Genomic DNA, 26,285 nt, shown 5'->3' on the forward strand with positions numbered 1-26,285 from the left:
AGGGTCCAGGTTTCAAGAGACCCGAGGTGCGGAAATCACTTTGGAAATGCAGATAAGCTTTGCAGTGACTCCTCTTTCTGCCAGACTGCAGTTTACAGCGCGTGTATGATAGAAACCACCACTATTTATATCAAGAAATTCCAACTTGGATCCAATAGCGAATGCTTGTTGAATCGAAGTAACAAACTAGCATGCTTCCAATGCGCAAAGCAACTGGCCCGTGTAGTAGTGAGTCATAGGGCAGAGCAGGGTTTGGTGGAAAATTGTATTTTAAACAGTGGGGGGTTCGGAGGTGCATGGCAGGTTTGCCTGGGTTGGGAAGGGAGGAGTGCGTGCAGGTAACAGCTATGGTGCCTCCCGGGATAAGGTTCGCAGAGATGAGTTGGCGGTAGTCACGCTCAGGACCACGCACACAGTGGGCGCTCAGTAAGTGTCGCTCAAGACATAGAGTGGGGCTCGCGCGGGAGACGCGTGTCAGAGGGGCGTGTGTGCGTGTGTGTGCGTCTCTGTGTGTGTGTGTGTGTGTGTGTGTGTGTGTGTGTGTGTGTGTGTGTGTGTGTGTAGGGGGAATCCCTTTCTAAGAATTTGGCTCCGGGCGCACCCCACATTTGGGGCCAGACCCTACGTCTGGGCGGGATGCCCAAGGGCGCCGCGAGCCAGCCTCCAGGGCCCCGATGCGGCAGGGGAACGGGTGCTCCCCGAGTGCCGAGGGTCCCCGCGCGCGCCACTCCGCGGAGTCGGGGTCAAGGCCGGGGCGGCCGGGTGGCGCGGGCGGGGTGTCCGGACGCGCGGGGCCGGGATGGGATGTGACGAGCGGCGCGCTGTGCATTGTGGGAATCCCGGGGCCGCGGCGACTGGTTCCAGTTCACTCGGCAGCGGCGCCGGGCGGAGGGGGCGAGCGCGGGACGCGCGGGCGGGAAGCGACGAGAAGGCGGGCGCGCGGGCGGGCCGGCGACGAGCGCGGAGAGAAAAGGCGCGAGCGGACCCCAGGGCACTCCGGCCGGACCCCGTGCTGCTGCCGCCGCCGCCGAGCTGCCCCGTAAGTGCCGCGCGGGGCCCCCCTCGCCGCCGCGCGCGCCGGGGCCGCGGGAGCCGCCGGGGAGCGGCCGGGCCTGGCGCGCGGCGGGCGGCGCGCGGCGGTTCCCGCGGCCCAGGTCGGGGCCTCGCGGGCACCGGACGCGCTCCCGGGCCCGGGCCGTGCCGCGCGCTATTCCCTGGTTTTGTTCGGAGCGCGAACCCGGAAACCAACTTCTCCCGCGGCCGCGTCCCGCGGCCCGCGCCGGGGCGCTTTTGTGGGGAGACAGTGGCGCCCGCCCCGCCCGCCTCCCCCGGGCGACCCTGCCCGCAGCGGCCGGCCGGGCCCGAGGCCCCGGAGGAGGCCCCGAGGAGGCGCCGCGGTGCTGGCCGGCGGCCGGGGCCTGCGCGCCCGCGGGTGGCGGTGCGCGGAGTTGGACTTGGTGAGGCGCCCGCGAGGGGCCTCGCGGGCACAATGCGTGGGGCCGGGGGCCGGGGGCCGCGGCGCCGGCGTGGGCTCGGGGTCGGCCTGGAGGCCGGGTGTGCGGGTGGGGGGTGGGGGGCTGCGCGGCGGGAACGGAGCCAGGCGGACGCGGGGCGGGGATGGCCAGGGATGGGCCAGAGAACCGGCCACGGGATCCCCGGCCGCTGTCGCCGGGCTCCCGGGCCGCCTTTTGTTTTCTTTGTGGTTGGGAGTTTTTTTTTTTTTTTTTTTTGAAGGTAACTCCGGAAGGCTGCGGAATCCCAGGATGGAGCTGGCCCGTGGTGGGGGGTCGGGGTGGAGGAGGAGGCTCACGGGGTGGTGGGGTGGGGGGTGGCGTGAAGGGGCCTTGTGGCGAGGAGGAGAAGGTGAGCGCGCTGGACGCTGCTGGCCTGGTCACCTGACAACAGGTGTGCGCGCCTGCGGGGACCACCGGGGCGGGATGGTGTCAGCGGATGGGTCGGAAGGTTCTTGATTCAGGCCAAGATGTTCAGAAGCCTATTTTCTGAATTAGAAAGTGAAATTTTCTGTAGAACGCGCCCGCCCCCGAACCTTGATTTCAAGGATTACAATTACCATGCAAGTCCTTTTAAAATTTTAATGATCCAATAAACAGCGCATGAGAATAGACAATTAAAGAACGGGATTCCTTGTTAGCTTCTCGTTTTCTTCCACCTTTGTGGTTTGAGGTTTTACCATTAAAAGGGGTTGTGGCCAGGGGAGTGCTTTGTTCCAAGGCTCCGGAGCTCCAGTCAAGGGGGGGCGGGTGTGGGTAGAGACTGGGGGGGGGGGATTGTGAACTGCTTTGGAGTTGAGACTCCCACCTACCACAGGCCATCTCAGGGGCGTTAGTCTGCTCTGAGAGAGATTGGCAACTCTGCAGTGGACACCTCCTGCTACAAATGGAATGAACACTGCGTGCAACTAACCAAAGTTGGTAGTCATCTCAGTTCTGTGCAAGATGCTCCCTGATAAGGATGTCTTGCTTTTAAAAGCCATGCCTCCCCTCTCCACCAGACAATAACAAAAACAATCCTCAAGGCTTTAATTCCACCCCAACCTCCAGTCTTGGGAGCGTGGGAAATCTCTCCAGGTTTTCTTTTTCTTTTTTTTTTTTAAATGGTTGTTATTGTTAATGCATGAAGGAGCAGGAAAGGGGGTTCAGGGAGATTGGAAGTTGAGGCCGGGCCCTCAGGATAAAGAAGGGGGGGGGACTCACCTCATACTAAACATTTAGTTGTCTCCAACATTACAAACAGCCTTCTGGTCCACAACTTGGTGCCTCTGCTTTGGTCTTTACTGAATGGGCTGGGCGAGGCAGTGAGGGATCACTTCTCACTGCCATTTATTCTGGTTCTGAAGACCACAGAGCTAGGCAGGCTTGGAGTTCCTGCATCTGGGTCCCAGCACTGATATCTCTTCAGGGCTGACATAGCCTAAAGCCACTTCTAAATAAACAAAAAGCATAAACTGAAAAGCCCAAGTTGACAAATACCAGCAAGACTGTGTGGTACACTTATCAGATATATACTTATGTTGTTTTTTTCTAAAGCCCCCCCCCCCCCAATTTAATAGGTTGGAAAATGGCAGGGTAGAGTGGAGGCTCTCCTGTGGGGTCCCCCTTCATGTTCTGTGGGTTTAGAAGTACCCTGAGCCCCACCTAAACCCTTATGAATGATCTCAAGTGGGTCAACCCTGCATTCCAAAGAGTTGTATAGCTTGTTTGCTTGGATCAAGCCTGCCAGGTGAGGTGTAGCCGTTCAGCAAATATTTCCTGAGAACCAGTCATGGTGAGTCGCTGGGGGCACAGCCTTGACCAGGAGAGTCCTGAGGAGGGGGACACAGGCCTGATGGCTAGTGTCGTGCTCCCAGCATGGGAACTAGTCAGGAGTGAGCTCTGATGAGGAACACGAAGGACATGTAGAAGTTGGCTGGGGGAAGGAGAGCAGGAGGAGACACGTGTTAGAAGCCTGGGGAACCAAGCCCCATATGCAGAGTCTTACTCAAACAATGAGAGCAGAGTTCAGAATGGAGGACTGGCGTTTTCTCGGAATGGCTGATGCAAGTGGGGAGTCAGATAAAACTGGTGGGCCAAAGGGGCCAATCAAAGGATCCTGATTACAGACGAACCAAGTCAGGACTGTACAGCAGGTAGGATGCTTGCCTTGCACTCGGCAGACCTCAGCATCCCATATGGTCTCTTTGAGTACCAATAGGAGTGATCCTTGAATGCAGAGCCAGGCCCCCAAACCAAAATATAAAACAAAAAGACTGCACCAAAGGACATAGACCTCATCTGCAGAGCAGTAGGGTGTTATCAAGGACCCTGCACAGAAGAGAGATAATGTCAGATGTTCTTTATTCCTACAGGGAGCTTTTAAGGTTTCAACAAATGCTGAGTGCCACGCCAGTGCCCTGCCCTAATGAAGCTTGTGCTCAAGCTCTTCCTCTGATGGCCTTCCACTAGAGTGGTTATCTTAAGAGTATGACGCTGTCTCAAAGGAGAGACAGTGTGAAGTCAGGTTTTCTTTCTTCCCGTAGAGCAGACAATTAAAATTGAATGCAACTCTGGAGCGTGCAACATGGTGCATTCCAGAGGGGATGGTTCAATCCCGGTTGGCTGCCTGCAGATTGTTTCATGGTGAATCGCACTTGTTGTTTGCGTCTTACCCCAGCACTAAAACCTAACACACAAGGTAGTTGTGTCTGCTGAAACAAAACATGCAGTTGAGGAGTTATTTGCTGTCGACACAGTTATCCTTCTCTCCTTTTCTGCAGTCCCTTGGCTCACAGAGGCACGCTGAAGCTTCTTTCTTCATCTAGCTCACCCTGTGATGGAGTGTTTTATGAATGGAGAGAGCTGTTTTTCCTGATTGGCTTGAGTGTGAGAGCAGGTTCTTCGTTCTGAGCCAATTAGAGTGCAGCTTGTGAACCCCCAGCTCTGTGAGAGAGCTGTGGAGTATATCCACCTGCCTCTGGGGACATGACAGCAATGATACCGTTAATCACTTGGTGTGATAGAAGTAAACGAGTGCGAACACTGAAAACAGGATTAGTGTCCTGGGCTTTCGAATTAAGGGTCTCAGTTGCCTTCCTGATTGAAGTTGATGGGAAGGTGACAAATGCGTCTGGACATGTGGGCATTTATCCAGCTATAGGGAATGCATGGGGCTGTCTGCCCACCACAGTGACACATGTGTTGGTAGCTGGTTCCTCCCTCAACTGGGGATAGGGCAGCTGACAAGCAGCTCCCCAGCAGTTCTAATCAATATTTCGTTTAGGATCAATATGCACATGTTCGTTGCGGAGATAATAAAATACAAACTTCACAGTGACTCTTCCGGTGGGTTCATGAGTGCTGTGATGATCTGTTTCCCCATGCTTTAACGGGGCCTGTCTCCTGCAGATTGGCAATAGTTTCCTGTTGTCTGTGTTACTGAGCCTATTTTGTGACAAGAGGAGAGGTCACTGGAGCCATGGACTTGTCAAGGAGCCTTAAGTCCTCTGTATGGCTCCCCTTCCATGACCAGGCAGTTGGAGTGTTCCCTTTTTAGAAATCCCCAAGATGACTCCACAGGCCTCCTGCGTTTTGAAGGTCTGGGGCTCCCACGGAGATTTGTCTGTGTGGTGCATATTCATGGCTCCAGAGAATTCCCTTTCCTGCTTGTTCCTGCCACATCTCAGAGCCCTGTGGCCTTTGAAATTCTGTGTTTGTCTTTTGTCAAGAGAACCCCTCTTGCTGTAAAGTTCAACTGATAAGCTGCCAACCAGCCAGCATTTGTGAACCTAGCAGGGGTCAGTAGGATCATGGGGTCTTGGAGATGCAGAGGCGAGCATATCCCACAGGTGTGTTCATCATGATGGAGAAGCACGTGGGTAGATGCCACTACTGCGAATGCTGCCCAGGGTGGCTGGCATTGGGTGTTCCTAGCAGCAGGCGCTAGCGTAGTAGTCAGGCCAGAAAATGCATCTGCAGAGTGTTTCACGAATGCTGAGGAAGGAGGGAAAGAATGGCGGGGAAGCGAGGGGGTCATTCGGAGGGATTATTTAGCTGGGCTAGGGACCATAGCAGGATTGTCTACTGAGGAAGTGGGAGCAATTGGACCTGGCGGAGTCCTGGTTGCTGGGATTAGCAAAAGATGGATTGGCGGTGAGTGGGGGCTGAGTCTGCCATGGGGCTGTCCTGTGTGAGACGATGGCTGTGGGCACAGACAGCCACAGAAGAACCAGAGAAGGGAGTGCCCGGGAGGTCTGCATCAACAGAGAAGGCTCTGGGACAGCTTGGTCGCCTTGCCCCAGATGTCTGAGCTTGTCTTCCAGGCTGAGCCAGTGTCAGGTGCCAGACGGTGGCTGTGGGAGTGGAGGAAGGTGGTGTGTGATGCAGTGAGGAGCCCGGAGAGGTGTTTTCTGGGGGAGGTGTAGAGTTGTGGGTAGGTGGGTAGGCTGGCCCTCTGCCCCTCTGAGTGGTAGAGGGCTTGTTGTTTTTACGTCTGTCTCCTTCACGGGACCTCTCTCATTCCTGTGGGAAGATGCTGCCTCAGTCTTCCTTCCATTCCTCGGGGGCCTGTGCTTGGATACTTGGCTTCTCAGGCAAGCCTGGCTCATTGCTTTCTGCAGCCCCTGTCCAACATCGTCTAACCGCATGCCCAGGGGTGAGCTGCTAGTTTCTGCCAGCATGTCTGTTGTGCTTGATTTATAGTTGAAGGAGCGGCAGCGATAAAGACCACAGGGATCCCTGCGGGATCCACCACAGACTCTTCGCTTCCTGTGCTGAGAACTGTCACAGAGGACAGCGACCTCATGTAAAGGAAGCTGGGACCGTCACTGGCTTCAGAGCGTGGCGGCTCCTCCAGGGGCGAGGGCTTCTACTGTCTGGCCAGGCCCCTCATGGACAGTGAGTCCAGGAGGGAAGGACACTGCTTTGTCAGTTTGACAAGAGCGTAGCTTTCTTTCACTCCTGTGAGTAAAGCCAGATCCCTTTTCTATGATGTAGGATTGTCTTGTCTTCCAGGAGGGGTGGGGTACAGGACACGTGTCAGAGAGCGTCCAGCAGGTTTGGACTGGTCACTCAGCCCCGGCTTCAGAGTCAGCTTTCACGTTGGTTTATTGCAGGAGAGATGGTGGGTTTCTTTTTTGAGGGGTGGGGGTGGAAGCTAGGGGACGTTCCCTGCTTTTCTTGCAGCTTGATGCGGCCTGGTCTGTAGCATGATCAGGGTTGGTGTGCCTGCCTCCAGGCCAGCCCCGGAAGCCTCCGTGTGCTCTTCCATAGGGCCCCTTCCCTTCTGCAGTGATCCTGGGGATTGGGCTTTGAGAGATGGGAAGAGTCTGGATCCATGGATCGGCCTATCATGGAAACCCGCTTCCGGCTTGTCATAAGCGAGAAGGAAGCTGTGGAGGCCTGTCTGTGCAGCAACTTGTGTTGCCCTACAAATATCCAAGATCAGTTCCTGAAGATGCCTCCGATACATCACGTCCTCATGTGTGAGCTGTGCAGAGAGCTCAGTGAAGGGCGGGCCCCATAGACACACGCTTCTAGTCTGAGGGCCCGTGGGTCATCATCTCCTTTTGAGAGAGAAAATCAACCCATGGACAAGGGGCAGTAAGAGGCAGAGCGATGACTCGGTTTAGACCAGATCTGACTTTGGTTCTCAGGATTGTGTTGGCCATACCCAATAACTAGTAACCTCACAGTCTGCTCACCACGTGGGTGCTCTCACCTCTAGTGTGAGCAGAATGCAGATAACCGTGGGATTATCTGGGGATGGCCTGACTTTAAGGTGATGCTCCAGATGTTAGGAAGAGCCTGGCTTAGTCAGAATTACGTCATGGCTCTGGCTGCAGCTTGAGAATGCATAGTTACACGTGGCATGAGAACATGGGGTGGGGGGAGATGCAGGACTGCTTCCATGGAAGAGGACAAAAATATATTGGGGAATGCCATATCAGAGAAGATCTTGACTTGATGAAATGTGAGGATGCTTTTCTACCAACCAGTGGCACTTGGAGCAAGGGGAGCCCCGATGTTCAGCTCTCTCCTGGGACCTAGGCAGGAGTGGACTCCCGGGGAGGCAGGTACACAGACGTGTATTGGACAGTGCAGAGCGGCAACCTAGAGTGGCGACCTAGAGCCATTCCCCTTCATGCTCAGGGTCCAGCAGAAGGGGGCAGGCATGTGGGCGCTAGGTCAGCAGGTCGATGAGAGGACCAAGAACATGGCAGGCAGGAAAAGCAGCACCAAGAGGCTCTGGCCAAAGCAGCGGGTCAGGAAGTCAGGCAGCCCGGGGCATCTGGTCCTGGGCTGAGGCTGTTTGTGGCAGGCTCAGAGTGAGGGGGAAGCAGATGCCAAAGATACGTTGGAGTCTCGAGAGAGTGACACGAGGAAGGAATTGAGGCTTTCAGGTTGATGCCTGTCTGGTAGTTTGATGCTTGATGTTGTCACTGTGAGGATTGAGACATACAGTCAAAGTCCCTGGGGGACATATAAGTGCGCCCTGCGTGGGCAGTCAGAATACGGAGAGGCCTGGCACCCAGCGGACAGGTGCGCACTGCAGGGGGAACTCTGATTTGCCAGCACGTTCAGCCCTTGGCTAGCGTGGAGGGAAGCACCAGATTTAAGGAATAAGAATGTCTAGGCCTTCTATGTGTGCCTGCCACATCCCTCAGACACTAATGGCTCCTCTTTAGAACTAACACAGACGCAGCTCAAAACACAGCCAGGCAGGCCCAGGGGAAGCCTGGTGATGGGGCTGAGCTGGGTCAGTCATCACTTATCAGACCTGTCCTGCTGAATGAGGGGAAAGCTCTTAGATCAAAGGCCTTGGATGGAACCATGACACAAGTTTGGTAGTAAAGCAAGAGACTGCTGGGAAGCCTCCCAGTGACTCTCCCTGCAAACAGCCACGTAGATGTGTACATGTAGCATCCCCTGCCCACTGGAGCTTGACATTTGTTAGCAGGGTATTGTCAGAAAATGATGCTCTTACCAGCAACAGAGCCAATGGATTGCTCCAGAAAAATTAGAACCCTCGATAGTTCCCAGCAATCAATTAAGACTTGGTATCCTTTTGATAAGATAAAAGATGGGGTTCACGTCACAAGAGGCTTTGGCCTCTCCCCAGCACAGACCTGGGCTTGAGCCAACTTAATCCTATTGGATCTGTTAACCTCCACTCCCATCTAGAGGGCTTGGGAGTTCGGCTCTGACATTTTTGACCATCTGTCAGGCAAGTGAAATAAATACTGTTCTGGGCCCCTGAGGATTAGGTGTGTCCTTCAAAGAGGGGTGGGTGTCAAGGTAATGGGCACTCCTAAGTCTGTGGTGTCTAGGAGTCCACACACCTGACTTAAATGAGCCAGTAACCCAGAGGCCTGCTCATGGGGCATGTGGCCTGAGCGTCAGTGTCCTCTTGGAAAGGCTTGCCTGGCACCCAGGGCAGGCCCAGACTCATCCCATCCCCTCTTCCAGCACCCTGCACCGGCCTTTGGAGATGCTCGACATCCCCCTATCCTGGAAAGGAACGTGGCTTGCTTTATTATCTCTCTACCCCACATCTGCCGTATGCCCTGCTCCCTGTATTCCCAGCTCTCCCTCCTGAAGCCAGTGCCTGAATGTGTTGGGTGGATGCTGTGAGACCTCAGGGTGTGTGCTGTGCCTGGAGGAGGGGGTTGTTGCACTGGGGGAGGCGGGAGAGGCTTAGTTCTGACTGTACGGGGGTGGGAAGTGCACCTAAGTTCAGAGAATGGGGCACTGGCTGGGACCCTCAGTGCAGAGGAAGGTATGCAGAAAGGACCAAGGAGGACCTGGCAAAAAGGCACCGCCACTGCAAAGATGTGACATAAGGGGTCAAGGGGGGGTTTTTGGGAAAGCATGTCTGAGTTCAGATCATGGGAGGCACATGGTGACTTGATGGAGGTGCCAGACCCGGATTTACAGGGCGTTACAGGGGCCTGCCTTTAGCCCAGAGTCAGACTCTACTCACGTTTGAGTGTGCCGTGTGATCCACCTGAAGCAGGAGGATGGGAGGAGAGCAGGCGCGGGAAGGGAGACCTATCCAGGAGACGTTGGGGATCCTGTGTTCGATGCCCTGAATACAGTCGGAGTTGTGGTCGACCAAGGGTCCCGCCAAGGCTTCCTGGGGACTCAGCAGCACTATGGTTGGCGACTGATCAGGCCAGAAAAACACTCTTCTCTCTGCTCTGAAAAGAAGCTCATCCAGCCAACGCAGTGCTCAGAGGGCCCCTAATTCTAACTTGCACCCCAAACTCTGGGGAGCGTTCTAGCCTCCCCAGGTGAAGTGTTGAAAGGTAGACACAGTCCTGTCAGAGAGACCCTGGGCCCGGCTTCCTTCTACGAAGGCTTCAGCAGACAGGCTCGCCGCAGCCTTCGTGTATAAAGACACAATTATTAAGCATCTGGGGAATGTAGCCAATAAACCCCATTTTCTTTTTAACTGTGTGATGCAAAAGGCAAAGCTCTTAAGAGCAGGCATGGTCAGATCCCCTGTAAGTGGAAGTGGCCCATAAAATTGATGTCATGGTATAAAACATGGAGAGACAAATCATTCTTCTTTTTAGGGGCCACAAAACACTGCCTTGGAGTGCGAAGGCATGGGGTTCTCAGGTCCTGTGCCACCCAGGAGATTGGGGTGCACTGATGGGAGGAGAGCTGTACCCGCGAGCCTGACGCTGTGTCTCTTGCCTCTGCAGAGTGCTTACTGAGCCACCCCCAGGACCACCGCCATGTCGAGCCGGGGCGGGAAGAAGAAGTCCACCAAAACCTCCCGGTCCGCCAAGGCGGGAGTCATCTTCCCTGTGGGGCGGATGCTGCGGTACATCAAGAAAGGCCACCCCAAGTACAGGATCGGAGTGGGGGCCCCTGTGTACATGGCTGCTGTCCTGGAATACCTGACAGGTGAGTGCCCGAGTCAACCATGGACTCTGCGGTCTCAGACAGAGCCTTTCCACACAGCTCTGTTGGGGTTTGCTGGGCCTTTTCGGGTGGCCAGTGAACAGTTGCACTGAGACTCATGGGGAGTGGATGGCTATTTTGTCCCCTTTGCTTTGTCCACCCTGTTTGGGTCTGCATATGTGTGTGGGTTTGCGTGTTTATATTTTGGTTGTTACACCTTATCCAGTCCACTGTGAGTGTCCCCTAGTGTTCAGGTAATGTGCTGTACACCTGTGCTTACTTTTCTTTCCCAATCCAGGATCCGTTTCAGGACCATGCTTTCCTCTTTGATTTAATCAAAGCAGCTCTCTGCCTTTCCCCAAGCCTTTGGTGGCACAGGTGTTTCAGAAGTGCCCGGGCCAATGATCTTGCATGGTCTCTCCTTCTGGGTGGACCTAGTGTTTGGGATTAGAAGTTGTGACAGAGGGTCAGCGAGGCTAGCCTGTCCCTGGTGATGCAAGGTCAGTCCTTGGTGAAGGTGTTCAGCTGGACTTCCCCACCACACACCCTCTCCCTCCGTGTCAGCAGCACCCTTGGAGATCTTTCTTGGTCTGTGGCTGCTAAGGTACTTTATAAAACAGCTACTTCTCTGTCTTGGTCGTTTGTTCTAACACTCATGAACTAGTATTCTTCTGTCAAGAGGAACTTTCCTTGTCCAACTCCCCGACTCCCTTTTCTTCTCTTCCATACTATTGGTTTTGGTTTACTTATTTATATCTTTCAAATGTAATGAGTTATGCACTACCATGTCATTACTCACTTTGGTGCTCAGATGGTCCCAGATTTGTCCTACAAGCTGATTCTTCTGCCCATTTCCTTCCTTGTTGACACTGAGCTGGCCCTGCCCGGGACTCGACCTGCTTGCTTTGAAACAAGCTCTTTCTGCAGAGGGACACTGGACCTTTTCATGGTTAGACTCTGATGGGTAACTGCCTAGCCATTGTGGGACACCAGCTGGTCAGGCCTTCCTCTCCATTTTCAGCGATGAGCCCAGCCTCAGAGCATAAAAGGACTTCCTTAGGGCCCCCGAGGATCAACACAGGCCGAGGAGGAACCCAGATCCCTCTACCCTGTTGTAAGGTTTTTCCCATTTAGTGCTTCACACATGATCAAGCTGGTGACAGGATGGACACCCTTAATTTTTGTAGCCACCTCTCCTACTATCTTGGCTGGAGCGATAGCACAGTGGGTAGGGAGTTTACCTTGCACGCGGCCGACCTGGGTTCGATTCCTCCGCCCCTCTCAGAGAGCCCAGCAAGCTACCGAGAGTATCCTGCCTGCATGGCAGAGCCTGGCAAGCTTACCCGTGGCGTATTTGACATGCCAAAAACGGTAACAACAAGTCTCACAGTGGAGACATTACTGGTGCCAGCTCGAGCAAATCGATGAGCAACGGGATGACAGTGACAGTGACAGTGACCTCTCCTACAGCTAGAGAGGGGAGACTTAGCTAGACAAGGTGACTCTTTCAAGGTGGACAACCAGACAGCTGAAGTGCTGGGCTGCTCCTTCCTTGTCCAGGTCTCTCAAGGAGACTGAGAGCTCCCCCAGGAGGAGAATAAGTATCTTCCTGCTCTGTGGGAAGCCGCTGTGCCTGAGAAGTTGTCGCAGTACTGGAACGAGTCTGTGCCTGCTCTAGAACTTTTGTCCCTCTGCTTATCTGAGACGCTTACAGGCAGCATGCCCGGGAACACGAGCTATTCCAGATTCTCAAGATACAGATGAGGAAACAGGTGCAGAAATTGTGTGATGCCTCCAGGAGGGCCATGTCTAATGTGAGTACCAGCAGGAGAGCTGGGGAGACAGAATGAGACAGGAAACACAGAACAGCCTCGTTCTTGTAGGAGGCCTGGAGCCCCAGAGCCTGGAGAGACCCCCTCAGTTCCGGGCTCTGGTGTCCTTCCAGCTAAAGGGGCAGCAGTCTCTGTTCCACCTCCCACAGAGGGGTTTGGGTGTCATGGGGAGCTGCCCTGCTGGTCAGAGCTAACCCATTTCTGCTTCCCGGGTCCCAAGTACCACAGCATCCCTGTCACAGGTATCTAGATGGTCACTAGACTCTGTAGGTCAGCTTCATTTTCTTCCACAGTTTTCTTTGTTCAGTTTTCAGCGCCACAGGCTGGAGGAAGCCTATTGCCCCATGACACAACTGCTCTTGGTGCCGCAGAGAAAACCTGTCCATTAGCCTTGTCTGAATCTGAGCATGGTGCTCATGGGGCCAAAGTCCATGGCTCTGTTCTGGAGGGGCGGAGACCTCAGCTCTGCACCACACCCCTCATGCCAGGGAGGAGTGGTGCTGAGCACAAAATGCAGAGGAGATGGTCTGGCTAGTGTAGCACAAGGACCCAGTAGAAGCTCAAGGGTCGGAGAGATTGTGCAGGGGGTAGGGCTCTTGCCTTGCATGCAGCCTGCCCAGGTTCAACCAACCTGATACCACACATCACACATGGCCATCTGAGCCCTGGGAGTGATTCTGAGCAGAGAGCCAGGAGTAAGCCCTGAGCATATTGGTTGCCCGCCCCTCCCCGGCGCTCACCCCCACTTAAAAGAAAAAAGTGGTAGCTGAAAGCTAATCCTTCCTCTCTGGCACCTGCCACAATGACTTGACGTTGGCAGAATAAATAAGTATATATTGCACATATGCTGCCTGAACCCATGTGCTGCTTGTGCCTATATGGCTGGGCACATGTGTTGCCAGATGTGTTGCCTGAGCACATGTGTGTACTGGGGCTCTCTCTGCCTATGGTGAAGCCCACATTCTCCCTTGAACACCTTATTCTCTCTCCCTTTGCTCTCCCTCCTTCCCCTTCCTATAAGCCTTCAAAAAAAAAAAAGTATACATATATACTGGGGATCAAGCCCAGGGCCTCGCACATGCCAGGCACATGATCTACCACGGAGCCGTATCCCCAGCCCAAGATCAGTGTGGATCTTCAGGTCATGCCAGCAGAGGTCCAGTGAGGTGAATCTGAGCTGCATCCTCGGCCTGTGTGTGCAGCTGTTGTGCAATAGCCGCTCCAGATGGTGGTGTTCAACATCCTGAGCCGTTGGTGTGCTCAGTCACGACTGCGGCCACTTGTTTCCTCTTTGCCTGATGGGGTCGGAACTGAACTGAAAGTTGACGTCTGGTGTCGATGTTACATCTGTTCTCTCAGTGTAACAGTGCTATGGGACAGTGTTTCTCGAAGCGCCCCTCCCCCCAAAGGGACACTGGAACAATCTGGGGAGCAGATTGGGCCTTGGGCACAAATTGGGGAATGCTTTCTGTTCATTTGCTTAAAGACAGTAGATTTCCAGGGAGCACTCACTGCATTTGGATTTATTTTGCTTTTTGGGCCACACCTGGCAGTACTCAGGGCTTACTCCCGGCCCTGCACTCAGGGATCACTTCTGGCAATGCTTGGGGGACCATATGGGGTGCTGGAGATCAGACTCCGGTTGGCTATGTGCAAGGCAAATGCCCTCCCCGCAGTTCTCTCTTCCCAGTCCCCAAAGAAATTTATTTGAGCTTAGGAGCCTCTGAGAAGTGTGTAACGCTTTTTTATGGAAGGATTTTTCAGAACCTTTAACATACTAGTGTTGCCATGGGTCTCCAAGGGGCGGGAAAGGGGATCTCTCCAGGTTCCCCCACTTTTCACGAAGGGCCGTGGAGGCTCACATCCTGCAAGCGTGGGACATGGCACTGTGTGAGGGACATGTGTGGACTGGGCCAGGAGCAGCGGCAGTGTGAGGGGAGCTGGGTAGTGAGACAGAACCGAAAGCCGCGAGAAAGGATGAACGTGGCTCTGGTTTGCTGTGGCGTCCGGCGTAAAGCTTGGCCAGTTGACTAGGACGCCTGGGTCTTCCTGAGGCGGGGGTGTGGGAGCCGTCCCCGACCAGCTGAGCTGAGCACCCTGGGCCCTGACTTGGGGAGGGCCTCCTGGCCACCAGGCCCAAGGTAGTGCCCGCGTTTCAGAAGCCAAGAGCAGCTTCCGGGGAAGCGAACCCAGGAGGGAAGAGGAATCTGAATCTTTTCACTCGGCTCCTGAGAGAACAGGCCGGCCCCGAGTCTCCAAGCCCACAGAGATGTCTGTGCATGGCACCTCTCTTTCCGGGGTGGGGGTTTAGAAAACCCATTCATGCTCTAGCCTGGTCATGTGCCACGCTCTGCCTCCTTGACCTCCTGAGACCCTCTCTCAGAGGGTTTCTGACTGGGGAGAAGGTGGGAAGACTGCAGAGCGGGACTCCAGGTGACGTTGCATGTGGTGGCATGGAAGGAGGCCCGCTGGCCTGGAGACATGTTCTCTGCCCCGTGTCAAATCCCGCTGCCCGATAAGGTCATGGCGATGTGCATTTGTTTCCTTCTCATCTTTGGATCTTCTCTACAAACCTCTGAATTGCCTCTGCCGATTGTCTTCTTTCCTCCCTCCCAAGCCCTGCCCTGCTTCTGTTCATGTTTAGGAGCTCGGCCTTCCATCTCCTTTCTTCTGAGGGGCCCAGCAGGTCTGTGCCCTCACGGCTTGCACCCTGTTGGAAACTGCCTGGTGGCCTTTTGCTAACCTGCTGACGTCTTGCTCCTAGCAGGGCCCTGCAGGGGATCTCATGGCCGCTCAACAGAGGGGCTTGGGCCAGGCTCTTAGACCTCACATTTACTCAATAAAATGCCAAGGAAAAGGTATGGCTGTTAAAATGACCCTTGGCTGTCTGGGTTTGGCTCACAAGACAATTATCCTCAACTTGGGTTTTGTCTTATTTGGTATCTGACCCCTCAGTTGCTTCAGAAGTGTGCGTCCTTTTGTTGTTAGTCACTGGGCCACTTTCTGTCACCAACCCCCCCCTCCTGTAAGTGCCGGAGAGAGTCCTGCTGTGCTGAAACTCATTTCCCAAATAGTCATCATACTTGACATTTCTGACATGGGAGGAGAAGGGCCCGCAGGGTCTGGAGGACCGAGATAGGCAGAGCCTGTGGCCGGCTCAGTCACGTACCAGGCTTCTGCTCCACAGTCCTGCCCAGGACAGCCGAGTGCTCCCTGTGGGGACGTGCATGCCTGAAAACAGAGCAGAAAGAAATGAAGGGTCCACCTGGGGTCCTGAGTGCTCTGAGGCCCCGGGGCCCTGCGTCCCCAGCTTGACTGTGATCACACCGGCCCTCCAAGGCCAGGGAGCACTTGAAATCACCTGTGTGGGCACTTTTGCTGGCTTTGCTGCTCAGCCCTCCCTCCAGCCTACCTTCCTAACATACCTTCTACCATATCCTTTTCCTTCAAACACATGCAAACACAGGAAGGGTGGTGGGGGTGGCGAGAATTTTGAGAAACCAGAGGATTGCAGTTAGAAAAAGTTGGAAGCTTTTTTTTTTTTTTTTTCCCAGCTAGGAGCTGAGGAGATAGTTCAAATGGTCGAGTAACAAGGCTAGAATGTGGAAGGCCCTAAGTGCAGTCCTGGACATAGTACCGGGAGCCTCCCCAGTGGACACGACCAGGCCTCACCCCAGCCTCTCCCCGACCCCCTGCCTCCCCGGCTCACTGGGTGTGGGCTCCATTAAAACAAAAGAGAGAAACACCCAAGTTGAAACTCTGGTGTGTGCTGTACCTGGCACGTGCAGATTCATATTCTCTCTTCTGGTTAGCAAGGAATTTGTGCTCAAAAAATTTAAGAAGTGAAAACTTACTTACAGTTTCAGGGGCAGAGATGACAGATGCTAGCCAAATAGATGACAGCCTGCCTTTTTTGTGTATACGTACATGCACGAAAGGGGCGCGGGCTGGTCTCATTACTTGTTTTATATCTGTTCTTCATTGATGCCAGTCATGGAAGGTTGTCACTCTCCATAACCGTACATGAGGCTTTCTGCACCCTCCCAGGGGGACTGTGGAAGTCTCCCACGGTCACTGGAAGAGAAGATGTTTAGCTCGATGAGCCTTTGTCATTTCCCCGATGACGTGGGTCAAGGCACCAGCTGGCTAGTAGACCCTGGTGGGCCAGACCTCAGGCCTTGAGGCTGAGGCTGGAGAGGGGGGATATCAGCGGGGATGACTTCCCCAGTGCCTCCCACCCACCATGTGGACGTGGCAGCCCAGCTGTGGAAATCTTTGGGGTGCACAAGAACCTTCTCTGGGGCTCAGACACCAAGCTCCCAATCTCCTCCAGTGTTTCTCAGTCTATTTCTGACGGTGCCCGACCTTGATTCCTTCCTTGTGCCCCCTGCCCCGGATCCCTACCCTCATTCTTTGGCACCACATTGATGCAGTTTTCACCTATATTCCCTGGAAATATCCTGGGAGCCCATGGGGTTCCCCAGTTGAGAATAGCTGCTCCAGTCCTCATCCCATTCTTCTATAGTCTTCTCAAGATTGTGCAGGAGGGTCAAAATGGGACCTGGGTCCCCTTCATGGAACTATGGCCCCATACTCTCCTGTTCGCTCGGGACCCCAAGCTTGGACGGCATCCCTGGGATCAGGGAAAGGAAAGACCTCATTCTTTCTCCTTAGGAGTGTGACCTGTCTCCTTTTTCTCTACGTGCCTTTTGCACAGCAGAAGTTTTAGATTTTAATGGAGTTCGTGCAATCAGTTCTTTCTTCAGTGAATTGTGCCTTGGTGGTGTGTCTCAAACAGCCATCCATAAACCTGGGGTCATCTGGGTTTTCTCTTCCATCATTTCCTAGGAGCTTTGTAGTTTTTGTGTTGAGGCATGTGATCATTATCAGTTCATTCTTTTGCCTAGGGTATCAGGTCTGTGTCTAGAGGCCCCGCTGCGTTCTCGAAGACGAGCCTCCCGCCCAGAAACCTCTGTGGCCAAGGAGTCTCTCTTTGCCTCGCTGCTTTTCCCTTTGAAGGGGCAAATGCAGCTTTGTTACTGCCGCTGCGGTCTGCGCGTGGAGAGGAAGGAGCCACAGCCGGAGCCCTGCTGTTGCTGGAGCCAGAGGGAAGCACACGGCATTACAGAGCCCCTCTCTGGGGTGAGGTGAGGGAAGAGGGGTGACCCAGACCAGAGCTTTGCCTTTCATCTCAAGTCTTCCATCTGGGATCACTTCCCTCTGGATTGGAGTCTGTGCTTCAGAATTCCCTAAGTGAGGGCTTTGTGTGCTGATAATGCTTTCTTGCCCCCCCCCCCCCGTTTTTTTGGAACACAGCTATAAAGTTTTTGGTGTTATTTCTTGAGTTTTTCTTGTGTCTCTTTCCTCGTGGAGAACCAATTCAATGTCTGCTAGCATTTCATTCTATTCATTAATATTGGTTATGCTTCTGCCTCTCGGGACCTCTTCCAGGATAGTTTTTCTGGGTAGTTTTCTGTAACGCTCTGCTTAGTAATTCTCTCCACTATATATCTTAACTGATATCTAACTCAGCCACTGGCTCTTGAATTTCAGTTTTAGATACTTTTTATTTCTAGCATATCTATTGATTCTTTCTTGAATCTCATTGGTCAGCTTTTATCTGGATGGTCTAATTTTTAAATTTTTTTTGGAGGGGGTGTTTTGGGCTACACCCAGAGGTATTCAGGGGCATTACCTGGCTCTCTACTTAGGACTAACCCATGGTAGTGTGCAAGGGACTAGATATGGTGCCAAGGATCAAACCAGGGTTGACCATATGCAAGGCAAGCCCCTTATCCTCCATACTATCTCTCTGCCCCTCTCATTTTCTTCTCATTTATAAAGTCTTCTTTTTATTATAATATAGTTTTTCAATTTATCTGAATATTTTTCCCCAATGTTGTTTTTTTTTTTTTACTTTTTTGGGAAACACCTGGAGATTCACAGGGGTCACTCCTGGCTCTGCACTTAGGAATTACTCCTGGCAGTGCTCAGGGGACCATATAGGATGCTGGGAATCGAACCCAGGTTGGCCGTGTGCAAGGCAAACACCCTACCTACTGTGCTATTAGTCCGGCTCCTTCCCAATGTTATTAAGAGACGTTAAACATAATTGTACAGTATTTAATGTGTCCAACATGCTTATAAACATATTGTGAACTGATTACTACTTTATCTGAATTATTGGAATATCTGAAGCCTTTTTGAATGCATAGCTGCTGGATTTTAAGTCACTGCTAGGCAAGCCACAGTCTTCAAGGTCACATAGGAGTTCTCTCATGTGTATGCTACTGCTTTTTCTTGCTTTAATTTTCACCTTTTTAAAAAAATGAACTTGATCTGTTTGGATTTTAGCCCTTTATGTTATGGAGGATGAGAGTCAACTTGGTATTGTTCTGGGTGTTTACCAGTTATCTCAAGAGGAAAGTTGAACTGATCCTCTTTTTCCTGGTGATCTGAGATGCTACCTTTCTTGTGCATTTCTAAATGCAACCAGAGTTGTTTCTGTAATTTGTTTTCTGTTGCACTGGTCAGTCAGGTTCAATACTTCACGGTTCTCATATCTGGCAGGTCTTCCATTGCCATTTTACTTTTCTGGAAAATGCAAGCAAATATCTTACCCCCTGTACTGCAGACACAGAAGTAGTCATTTTCTTTAATGGCTGATATGTACCTATGTACTCAACAAAGTCCATGTGATCACAGGGGATCGGTAGTGAGGCATCCATCATCCCGTGTTTTTGCAAACCTGGTTCTTCTTCTCCAGGAAACAGTGGTAAAAGTTCATCATATGTCTTTCTACAGATACCCTTCTTTATTTCAGAATAAATACAGAGTATAAAGTGCCAAAAATTAGTGACTCAAGAGCATAGGTTTCTAACATTTACATTTGGGGGAATCAGCAGAGCTACTTCTCCCTACCTCCCTCCATCCCTCCCCCCCATCTCGATCCCTCTCCCTCTCCTCCCCTCACTCCCTCTTCCTCTACCTCATTATCTCCCTCTCTTTCCCCTCTCCCTCCTTCTGATTTTTTTTCTCTTTTTCTTGCTGTCCTGGGCATTGAATTCAGGGCCTCATACCTGTGAGACAAGTGTTCTAGCATTGGTTTTTACCTCCAGTTATATTTGCCCTGACAATTATATCTGAGCTAACATCTTGATTGGGTGGCCTCATGGAGCACTGCTCTATTTCTCAATACTTTGGTGCCCTCAGCCAGTCTAGGGTCCTGACTTGGGTCTGTGAGGGGTACCTGCCCATACCCTGGCCAGGCACCCCTGAAAGATTTATACTTCTTGTTGCTTACCTTCCCGCCATGGAGTCTGAGTGTTTGTTCTAATACAAGAAATTAGGCCAGCACCTTGGAGAATGTCCCTGTCCTTCCGCTCTATCACTGCCTGAAGGGGACAGTGCTTGGTTTACTTGTTTAATAACTCATCTTGTCATGACCTATTTGTGAAAGAGTTAGCAGGTCCCAACTGGGTCTCAGGGGAGGAGCTGGATGCTGGGGGCCAAAAGAACCACTGTGTGTCTGTGACGGTTGGACTGTCCCTGAGCCCAGAGCTGACCGTGCCTTCCATCACACTGTCCCTCTCTCGGTACCCTGTGTAGTCGGCTCCCCGAACTGAGCTGATGTCCCGTGGCTGTGAATAGCTTTGAGTGGGAGGATCTGGAGAACAGCTGGAGGAATGGTGGGTTTCAGGCAGAGGGAGGGTTGGTCATGGTGGATGCTGTGGGGAAGGGGATGGACATGTGAGCTGAATGACAGCGTGTGTTATTTATTATGTGAAGCACCACCAGAATAAACAGCAGGGGGACAAAGCTGTGCAAACAGGAGGGTGGTAGAGTGGCTCCGTGGTGCCCACCCTGGCTCCGTGGTGCCCACCCCTTGGTTCTGTTGCAGCAGCTACCGAGGGCATGTCAGCCAGAGCAGAGGGAAGTGGGGCTGACTAAAATGGCATTCAGGGAGGGGTGCTAGAGGTACGATGACTAACAGGAATGGCCTTAAAAAAACGACCTACTTACCCAGAGGAGATAGAAGTGGGCAAGAATCCTACAAGTATCATCTCTTCCAATATCTTTCCATTAAAATATCAGCAACGAATAAAACATATTTATAGCCCTCTTGCTCTCTTTCCCTGCCGGCAGGCTTCTGTGTCTCGTCAACCCAGAATAAAATATCAGGAAAGCAAAAAGCCACTGCTCAGAGCTATAAATAAGTTCTCGCAAGAAGACAAGCCCAAAGGGTATTAAGCACAGCCGGCCTCCTGCAGCTCCCCAGCCTCCGCCCCCTCCCACTCTCCCTCCTGAGAGTTCCCGGGCTGCTCAGCCTCCCCACCTCCCACCGTGCATCTCTGACCCCTTTCTCTACCTGGCCACCTCCCCCTTTCCCTTCACGGCGCGCCCCCACCCCACTGTCTCCCTAGGTAGGCAAGTGTCAGGGCCTTTCATCCAGAGAGCCTGTGTCTGATCCTTGGCCGGGGCCCCAATGCAGAGCTGTCCTCTCAGGGGATGGATGTCACCCCCCCCCCCCCCCCATGTATCTGCTGGGGACGTTTGTTGAGCACCCGTGATGGAAGAGTGTCTTTCTTCCATCCGGCCATCTATAGACGCCCTGGCCCTGCCAGAGTTCTCAGTTCCTCCTACAGTGATGGAACCATACGGCACTTGGCTCATCTCTCGATTCTGAGGCCCCAGGGGGCTCTGATGGATGCGGCTGGGGGTAATCAGGACTGGAGGGGCCTTTGTTTAACATGTAGCTCTCAGCTTGTAAATCTGAGTATTGACTGCGGCAAGTCGATTTCTCTTGTTCATTCAGAAAAGGCAAGAACCTAGCTAGAGTAACGTAAGCTCTTCTCGCCGCCCAGATGTGGGCAGTTTCATGCCTGGATGCAGGCTGTGGTTAGTGAGAGCTTTAGTTTTGGGGGTGGGGTGGGGTGCAGTGCTCTGAGTGTGAGGCCAGGGCAGAGCATTTTAATAAAATACCCAGGGACTCATCGAATCCTGGGACTCATCGAATCCCCACCTGCTCAGGAGGGAACAGAGGCTCAGGGAGTTTAAAGGACACCCGGAATGGCACAGGCGTGGCCTGTGCGTTTCCAGGAGTTTCTTGAGGGGGCAGAAGCTTAGCAGTGAAGAGGAGCGCCCCCAGAGTCCCCGTCCCCTGTCCAGTGCAGTGCAGCTAGCCCCCGCCCCCAGCAGAGAAGGACTAAGTGGGGGCGGGGCGCGGGGAGAGCCGTGGATCTGCAGGCCGGTACACAGCCCTGGGATCTGAAGTGGTCACTGAGGACACTGTCCTGCAGAGTGGGCCAGAAGGGCAAGTGGGCACCAACAAGAGACCAAGGAGGACGTGGGCGACAGGACGAGACAGCGGGTGCTGGAGTCTCTAGGGTGGACAGTGTGGTTTGTGTGGGTGCTGGCCATGGCCCTTTGCAGGGGATAAACTCCCAGGTGGCCAGAGGTAGCCTGAGGGCTGCTGTGGGGTGCCTGGAGAGAGGAGGGGAGTGGCGCTCTCTCTCTCTCTCTCTCTCTCTCTCTCTCTCTCTCTCTCTCTCTCTTGCGCGTAGGGGATTGCTCAGTGCCCTCTGCTTCTTGCCCTGGGTCCCTTCACTGTCCTCTCCATGGAGGGGAGGTGGAATACCAGTTGGCAGAGCTGAGACAGGCCACCTTCAGCACTGGAGTCCACAGGGGCAGGGGGCAGCGGTTGGCTGGTACAGATGGTCCCGGGTCCAGCTGTCCCTCTTGGGGCCCCTCCCCTACTCAGACACCCTTGTTTTGTTCTCAGCAGTCAGGTAAAGAGCCTGAGCGGTCTTTGTGGGCCCGGGCCGGCCTGCAGCCTGGCCGCCGCCTCTCCGGAACTCTGTGTTCCAGTTACAGATTTTCTGCTTTGAAGAGGGCCCGTGTGCACAAGGCAAACTCAGCGGGTACAAGAGAAGGCAGAGCACCAGGCCTCGCTCGGACCCAGGGCCCGTTCCAGGGTGCGTGCGCATGTGCATGTGTAGTGCTGGTGGCCCCACACAGCTCTCCTCGCACCCCTGCCCCCTTTAAAGCCCATCTGGAAAGTGGTACCATGTCGGGGCTCTTTGAATGAGCTTCCTCTTTACATTATATTTTTCAAATCATTTCTTTCCAGCAAACATCTCTGATTGTTCACCCTTTCCTGAGATGAATTAAGAACAAACGACCCTAGTTTTCCATATCAAAACAAACATATAGTAAGCATTTCCTTGTCAGTTCGGGCCCTCGTGCGAAGCCAGTGGGGACTGCAAGGGCAGTGGGCTCGAGTGGACCAGGCTGCCTGGACTGTGCTGCCTCAGCCGCTGCACTGGAGCTGCCCTTGCTGAGCACACCCTGCGGGGGTCGCCCCAGAGCCCCCGACCCCTCCCCAGGCACTCTGTCTATGGGGTCGCCCCTGAGGCTGTGTTCTGTCAAGGCGAGTCTGGCAGCATGAGGTTAATCAGGTTCAAGTGCATTTTTCAAACATATGCAAACCGTTAAGTGGAACAGCCAAGAGTAAACTATTGGGGGAGGGAACCACAGTGCTTCTCTCCTCCTCTGGGCTCTCACACACCTCAGCTACCTATTTATGCAGCCGGCCAACTTTAAACATTTTTACTATAGAGTGCGTGTGTGTGTGTGTGTGTGTGTGTGTGTGTGTGTGTGTGTGTGTGTGTGTGTGTGTGTGTGTGTGTGTGCGCGATCCCTGAGCACAGAGCCAGGAATAAGTCCTGAGCATCTCTGGGCACGGCCCACAAACCAAACCCACTCTCCCCAAAAAGTATAGTTTTCTTTCCCTGGAAATGAAGCCTATTCTACTTAAGAAAAAGAAAGAAAAGAAAAGAAGAAGGAAGGAGGAAGGGAGGGCGGGCAGGCGGGCAGGCTTGTGGTTATAGACTCTTAGAGACTCGTTGGTGACTTGCTTCCATTTCCCAAGTGGGCTAAGTGTGATAACGCAGTCATCACAAAGGCTGATGGGGAAATGGAGGCTCAGGTGCATCTACCGAGCCTCAAAGCTGAGTGATTCCTGCCCTGAGACTTAAGCAGCGGTGCTTGTGGGTCCGGTTTGTGGCCATTGCCCTCCCCGGTAGGCAGATGGAGGAGGTGACTTTACACACAGAAGTTTTGGAGATTTGAGGAAGGTTTTTCTGAAACGGCGAGAGAGTGGTGCACGGGGCTGATTGTGTGGATGTAATACTTGCTCAGTCTCTTGTCAGTGTGGCTAATGCAGAATTGCTTAATTTTTACTTTGACATGGAGAGGAGGGGGTTTGGGCCCCACCAGGCTGTGCTCAGGGCTTCCTCCTTACTCTGTGCTCAGGAATCACTCCTGGCAGGGCTCAGGGAGCCGTATGGGGTTCCGGGGCTTGCAACAGAGTTGGCGGTGTGCAGGGCAAGTGCCTTACCTCCTGAGCTCTCTCTCTGGCCCTTAGATTTTCCTTGGATACACAGTCGGCTTTAGAGACTCACCAGGCACCCTGTTCTGCTGTCTTCCTGGGAGACCGTGGGGAAGGTGGGGCGTGCCTGTATATGTCTCCGTGCTCCTGTGGCTGTAATGGCAAAGGGCGACTTGATCGCTGGCTTGAGCACCTAACGGTGAGCGTGGTGCTTCCCTCCACGCCGCCTTGTGTCCTGCGCAGAAGACGCCCCTTTCAGTTCCCGCTGGAGGTTTGCCCTGGGCAGCCCTCACCGTGGCCCCCCATGAGGCTTAGAGCCCGTGGTGTTCTGAGGGCGGTAGCCCTGCCACTCATCCCCCAGGAAGGCGGGGTGCGGGCCAGCGGGGGAATGAGAGGAAGCAGTGGTGAGTTAGGGCACAGGAAGCCCCCGCAGCTGCTCCCCGGTTGGGTTGATTGGGGTTAGGCCTTCCTGAGTGGTGTTGCCCCGCGGTGAACGGAATGAATGCTGAGGGAAGCCTGATGAGTTGAAGGAAATACAATAAGCAGATTCCTTGTCACGTTGTTGGCTTTGTAGCAAGTATCCGTTTTCTCTGTGGGATTATGGGAACGTTTTCTCTCCTTTGATTTCTGGTGGTTGCCTCTCGCTGTTCCTTCTGTTGGAGAAGACGCTTCAAACAGCGGAGTGGAAGCCCAGGCCTCTGTCCTTTGCAAGGTCGGTGTTGATCGAGTTTGGCGTGATCGCCGCGTTCACTGTTAGCTGTTCGCGCTCTAATTCTGCAAACCATGACTTCATCTCCCCGAAGGCAGGCAGACAGACAGAGTGCTTTGGCACAGCAGTGAAGGTTTAGTTCAAGATGTTTGGACGGGGGTCCCTCAGCCTTTGGTCTTCAGGTAACTTGGAAAGCAGACCTGTCAGAGGCGTTCCCATTCACACAGCTGGTCTGTGGCCGAAAGGCAGCAGCCAGGTGACGCCACTCACCAAGGCTGTGGGAAATTTGTCCAGGGGCCTGGGGACAGTCCTGTCTGGATGAGGCTGGGGAAGACTGGGCGCCGGGGCACCTCTGCAGAGCCTGGGCTGCATCCGCCAAGCCAAGTGTGGGAACCACTTACTGGCCAGAGGCTGGTCCCAGTCAGCAGTGCTTGGGTGCTTTGCAAGTTAGATCAGAAGGGAAACAAAGCAGACCTTAAGACAGAAAAGACAAACCGGCCAGTGATGTTCGTCAGCCTTTTCCCCGAAGGCAAGGGGGTGTTACTACGCTCTGTCCTCTCCCGACTGGTGCCATCCCAAGCTGGACTGTCAGTGGCCAGGACTTCGCTCTGAAGGGGCAGAGAGCCAGGTTAGGGGCTTTGGGCCCTCACTGTGTCCCAGTTTCTCCCGCTCCTTCTTAGCCTTCCCTGTGTCTGGGTTACAGAGGCCCCCAAGCCCTCTCTAACAGTATCCAAGCGCTGAGCTCTGGAAACTGGAGAGGTGGGATTGTGCCTGAGGATCAGGTGCTTTCCTGGTTCTCAGAATTCCTTTTTTTTTTATTTCCTGCAGCCAGCCAGAGGCCACAAAGCAAGCCAGCTGAACATTTTTCATATTCTGACCCGAACTCAGGGCAGGAGACCCTTCCCATCAGAGGCATGTGTGAGGCCCTCTTGTGCAGAAGGTCTCAGAACTGAAAGCTGCCCTTGCTCCCCTGGCATGTGCCCCCTTGCGGCTTGAGCTCTGGGGTCTGGGTGGGAGCATGGTGGGAAGTGGCAGGAATTAGGTGACAGCACCCCCAGCATGGGGCTGCCAGGATGTTTCCTGTGCTGTCATTGCAAAGCAGGACTTATGTCACTTCCTGGTGACCAGGAAACCTCTGTTGGTGGCCTGTGCTCTGCCCCAGTTCCTCCTCTCATACTGTCCCCACACATGCCCCAGCAACAGTGGGAGCTGTTTGCTGTGTGCTGTGGCTGGAATTTTGGCCGCTCCTGTCTCCGGCTGTAGGCAGCTTGTCCCAGCGAGCAGGTGAAGCCTTTCCTTCTTACAGGCGGAGAATGTGGGCATCCCCCCCGACAACAGTGGAGCTGGGTGCCTCTGTGCCCAGCAGTGGGGAGCACTCACTGGTCCTCCACCTTCCTTGGCAATGGTAATTGCCCCCGGGATGGAGGTGAGACCCGAGACATCCCTCTCATGAAAGATGTGTCTGAGGGGCTCTGTCTTGGGTCTTCTCGGGGAAGGAGTGATACAGTACCTCTCCATCCCGGAAACACACACAGGCAAGTGTGAAGCAGGGAGAGCACATGGCCACTCGGCTGGAATCAGTTGCCCTTTGCTCTTGGTTTCCCTGCTGGGCCCAGCCCCCAGCCTGCCCAGCAGGACCCAGAGCCCACTCTTAGGCAGGAGGGCCCCTCTGCGTGCCCTGTGCCCATTGCAGGTATTGCAGAAAGGATGCCCGGGCTCTCTGGCTCTGTGGAAAGAAGGCCACGCAAGGAGGTCTGGCTGCCCAGCTCTTTCCCAGGAGCTGAGCTGGGCTTTGTCCTGCTCCAGCCCCTCCACTCCCATTTTGTGGTCACTTCCAGGCGCATCCAGTTTAGGCTTTCTGAATCCAGAGCAAATCGTTAGTGAGTGGACACAACCCTCGAAGTGTCCCAAGTGGGGAATCTCAGGCCTATGGAAGGTTCAGTCTCATGGGG

At 53.8% G+C, this 26,285-nt stretch overlaps 1 protein-coding gene across 4 annotated transcripts in view; it reads left to right on the forward strand.

Moving 5' to 3' along the window:
• Nucleotides 1-834: 834 nt before the first annotated feature.
• The window catches only part of LOC101537829 (core histone macro-H2A.1), a 56,760-nt gene continuing 31,309 nt past the window's right edge, over nucleotides 835-26,285 (forward strand). For 2 of the 4 annotated variants that reach the window (XM_055141430.1, XM_055141432.1), the window contains exons 1-2: nucleotides 835-1,039; nucleotides 10,202-10,406. In XM_055141430.1, the coding sequence (XP_054997405.1) occupies nucleotides 10,235-10,406 (172 nt within the window). In that variant the 5' untranslated portion in view covers nucleotides 835-1,039; nucleotides 10,202-10,234. The remainder of the gene's footprint in view (nucleotides 1,040-10,201; nucleotides 10,407-26,285) is intronic. The other 2 variants (XM_055141431.1, XM_055141433.1) reach the window with 1 other exon arrangement.

Source organism: Sorex araneus, chromosome 6 (assembly GCF_027595985.1).
Source record: "Sorex araneus isolate mSorAra2 chromosome 6, mSorAra2.pri, whole genome shotgun sequence".
Lineage (NCBI taxonomy): Eukaryota > Metazoa > Chordata > Mammalia > Eulipotyphla > Soricidae > Sorex > Sorex araneus.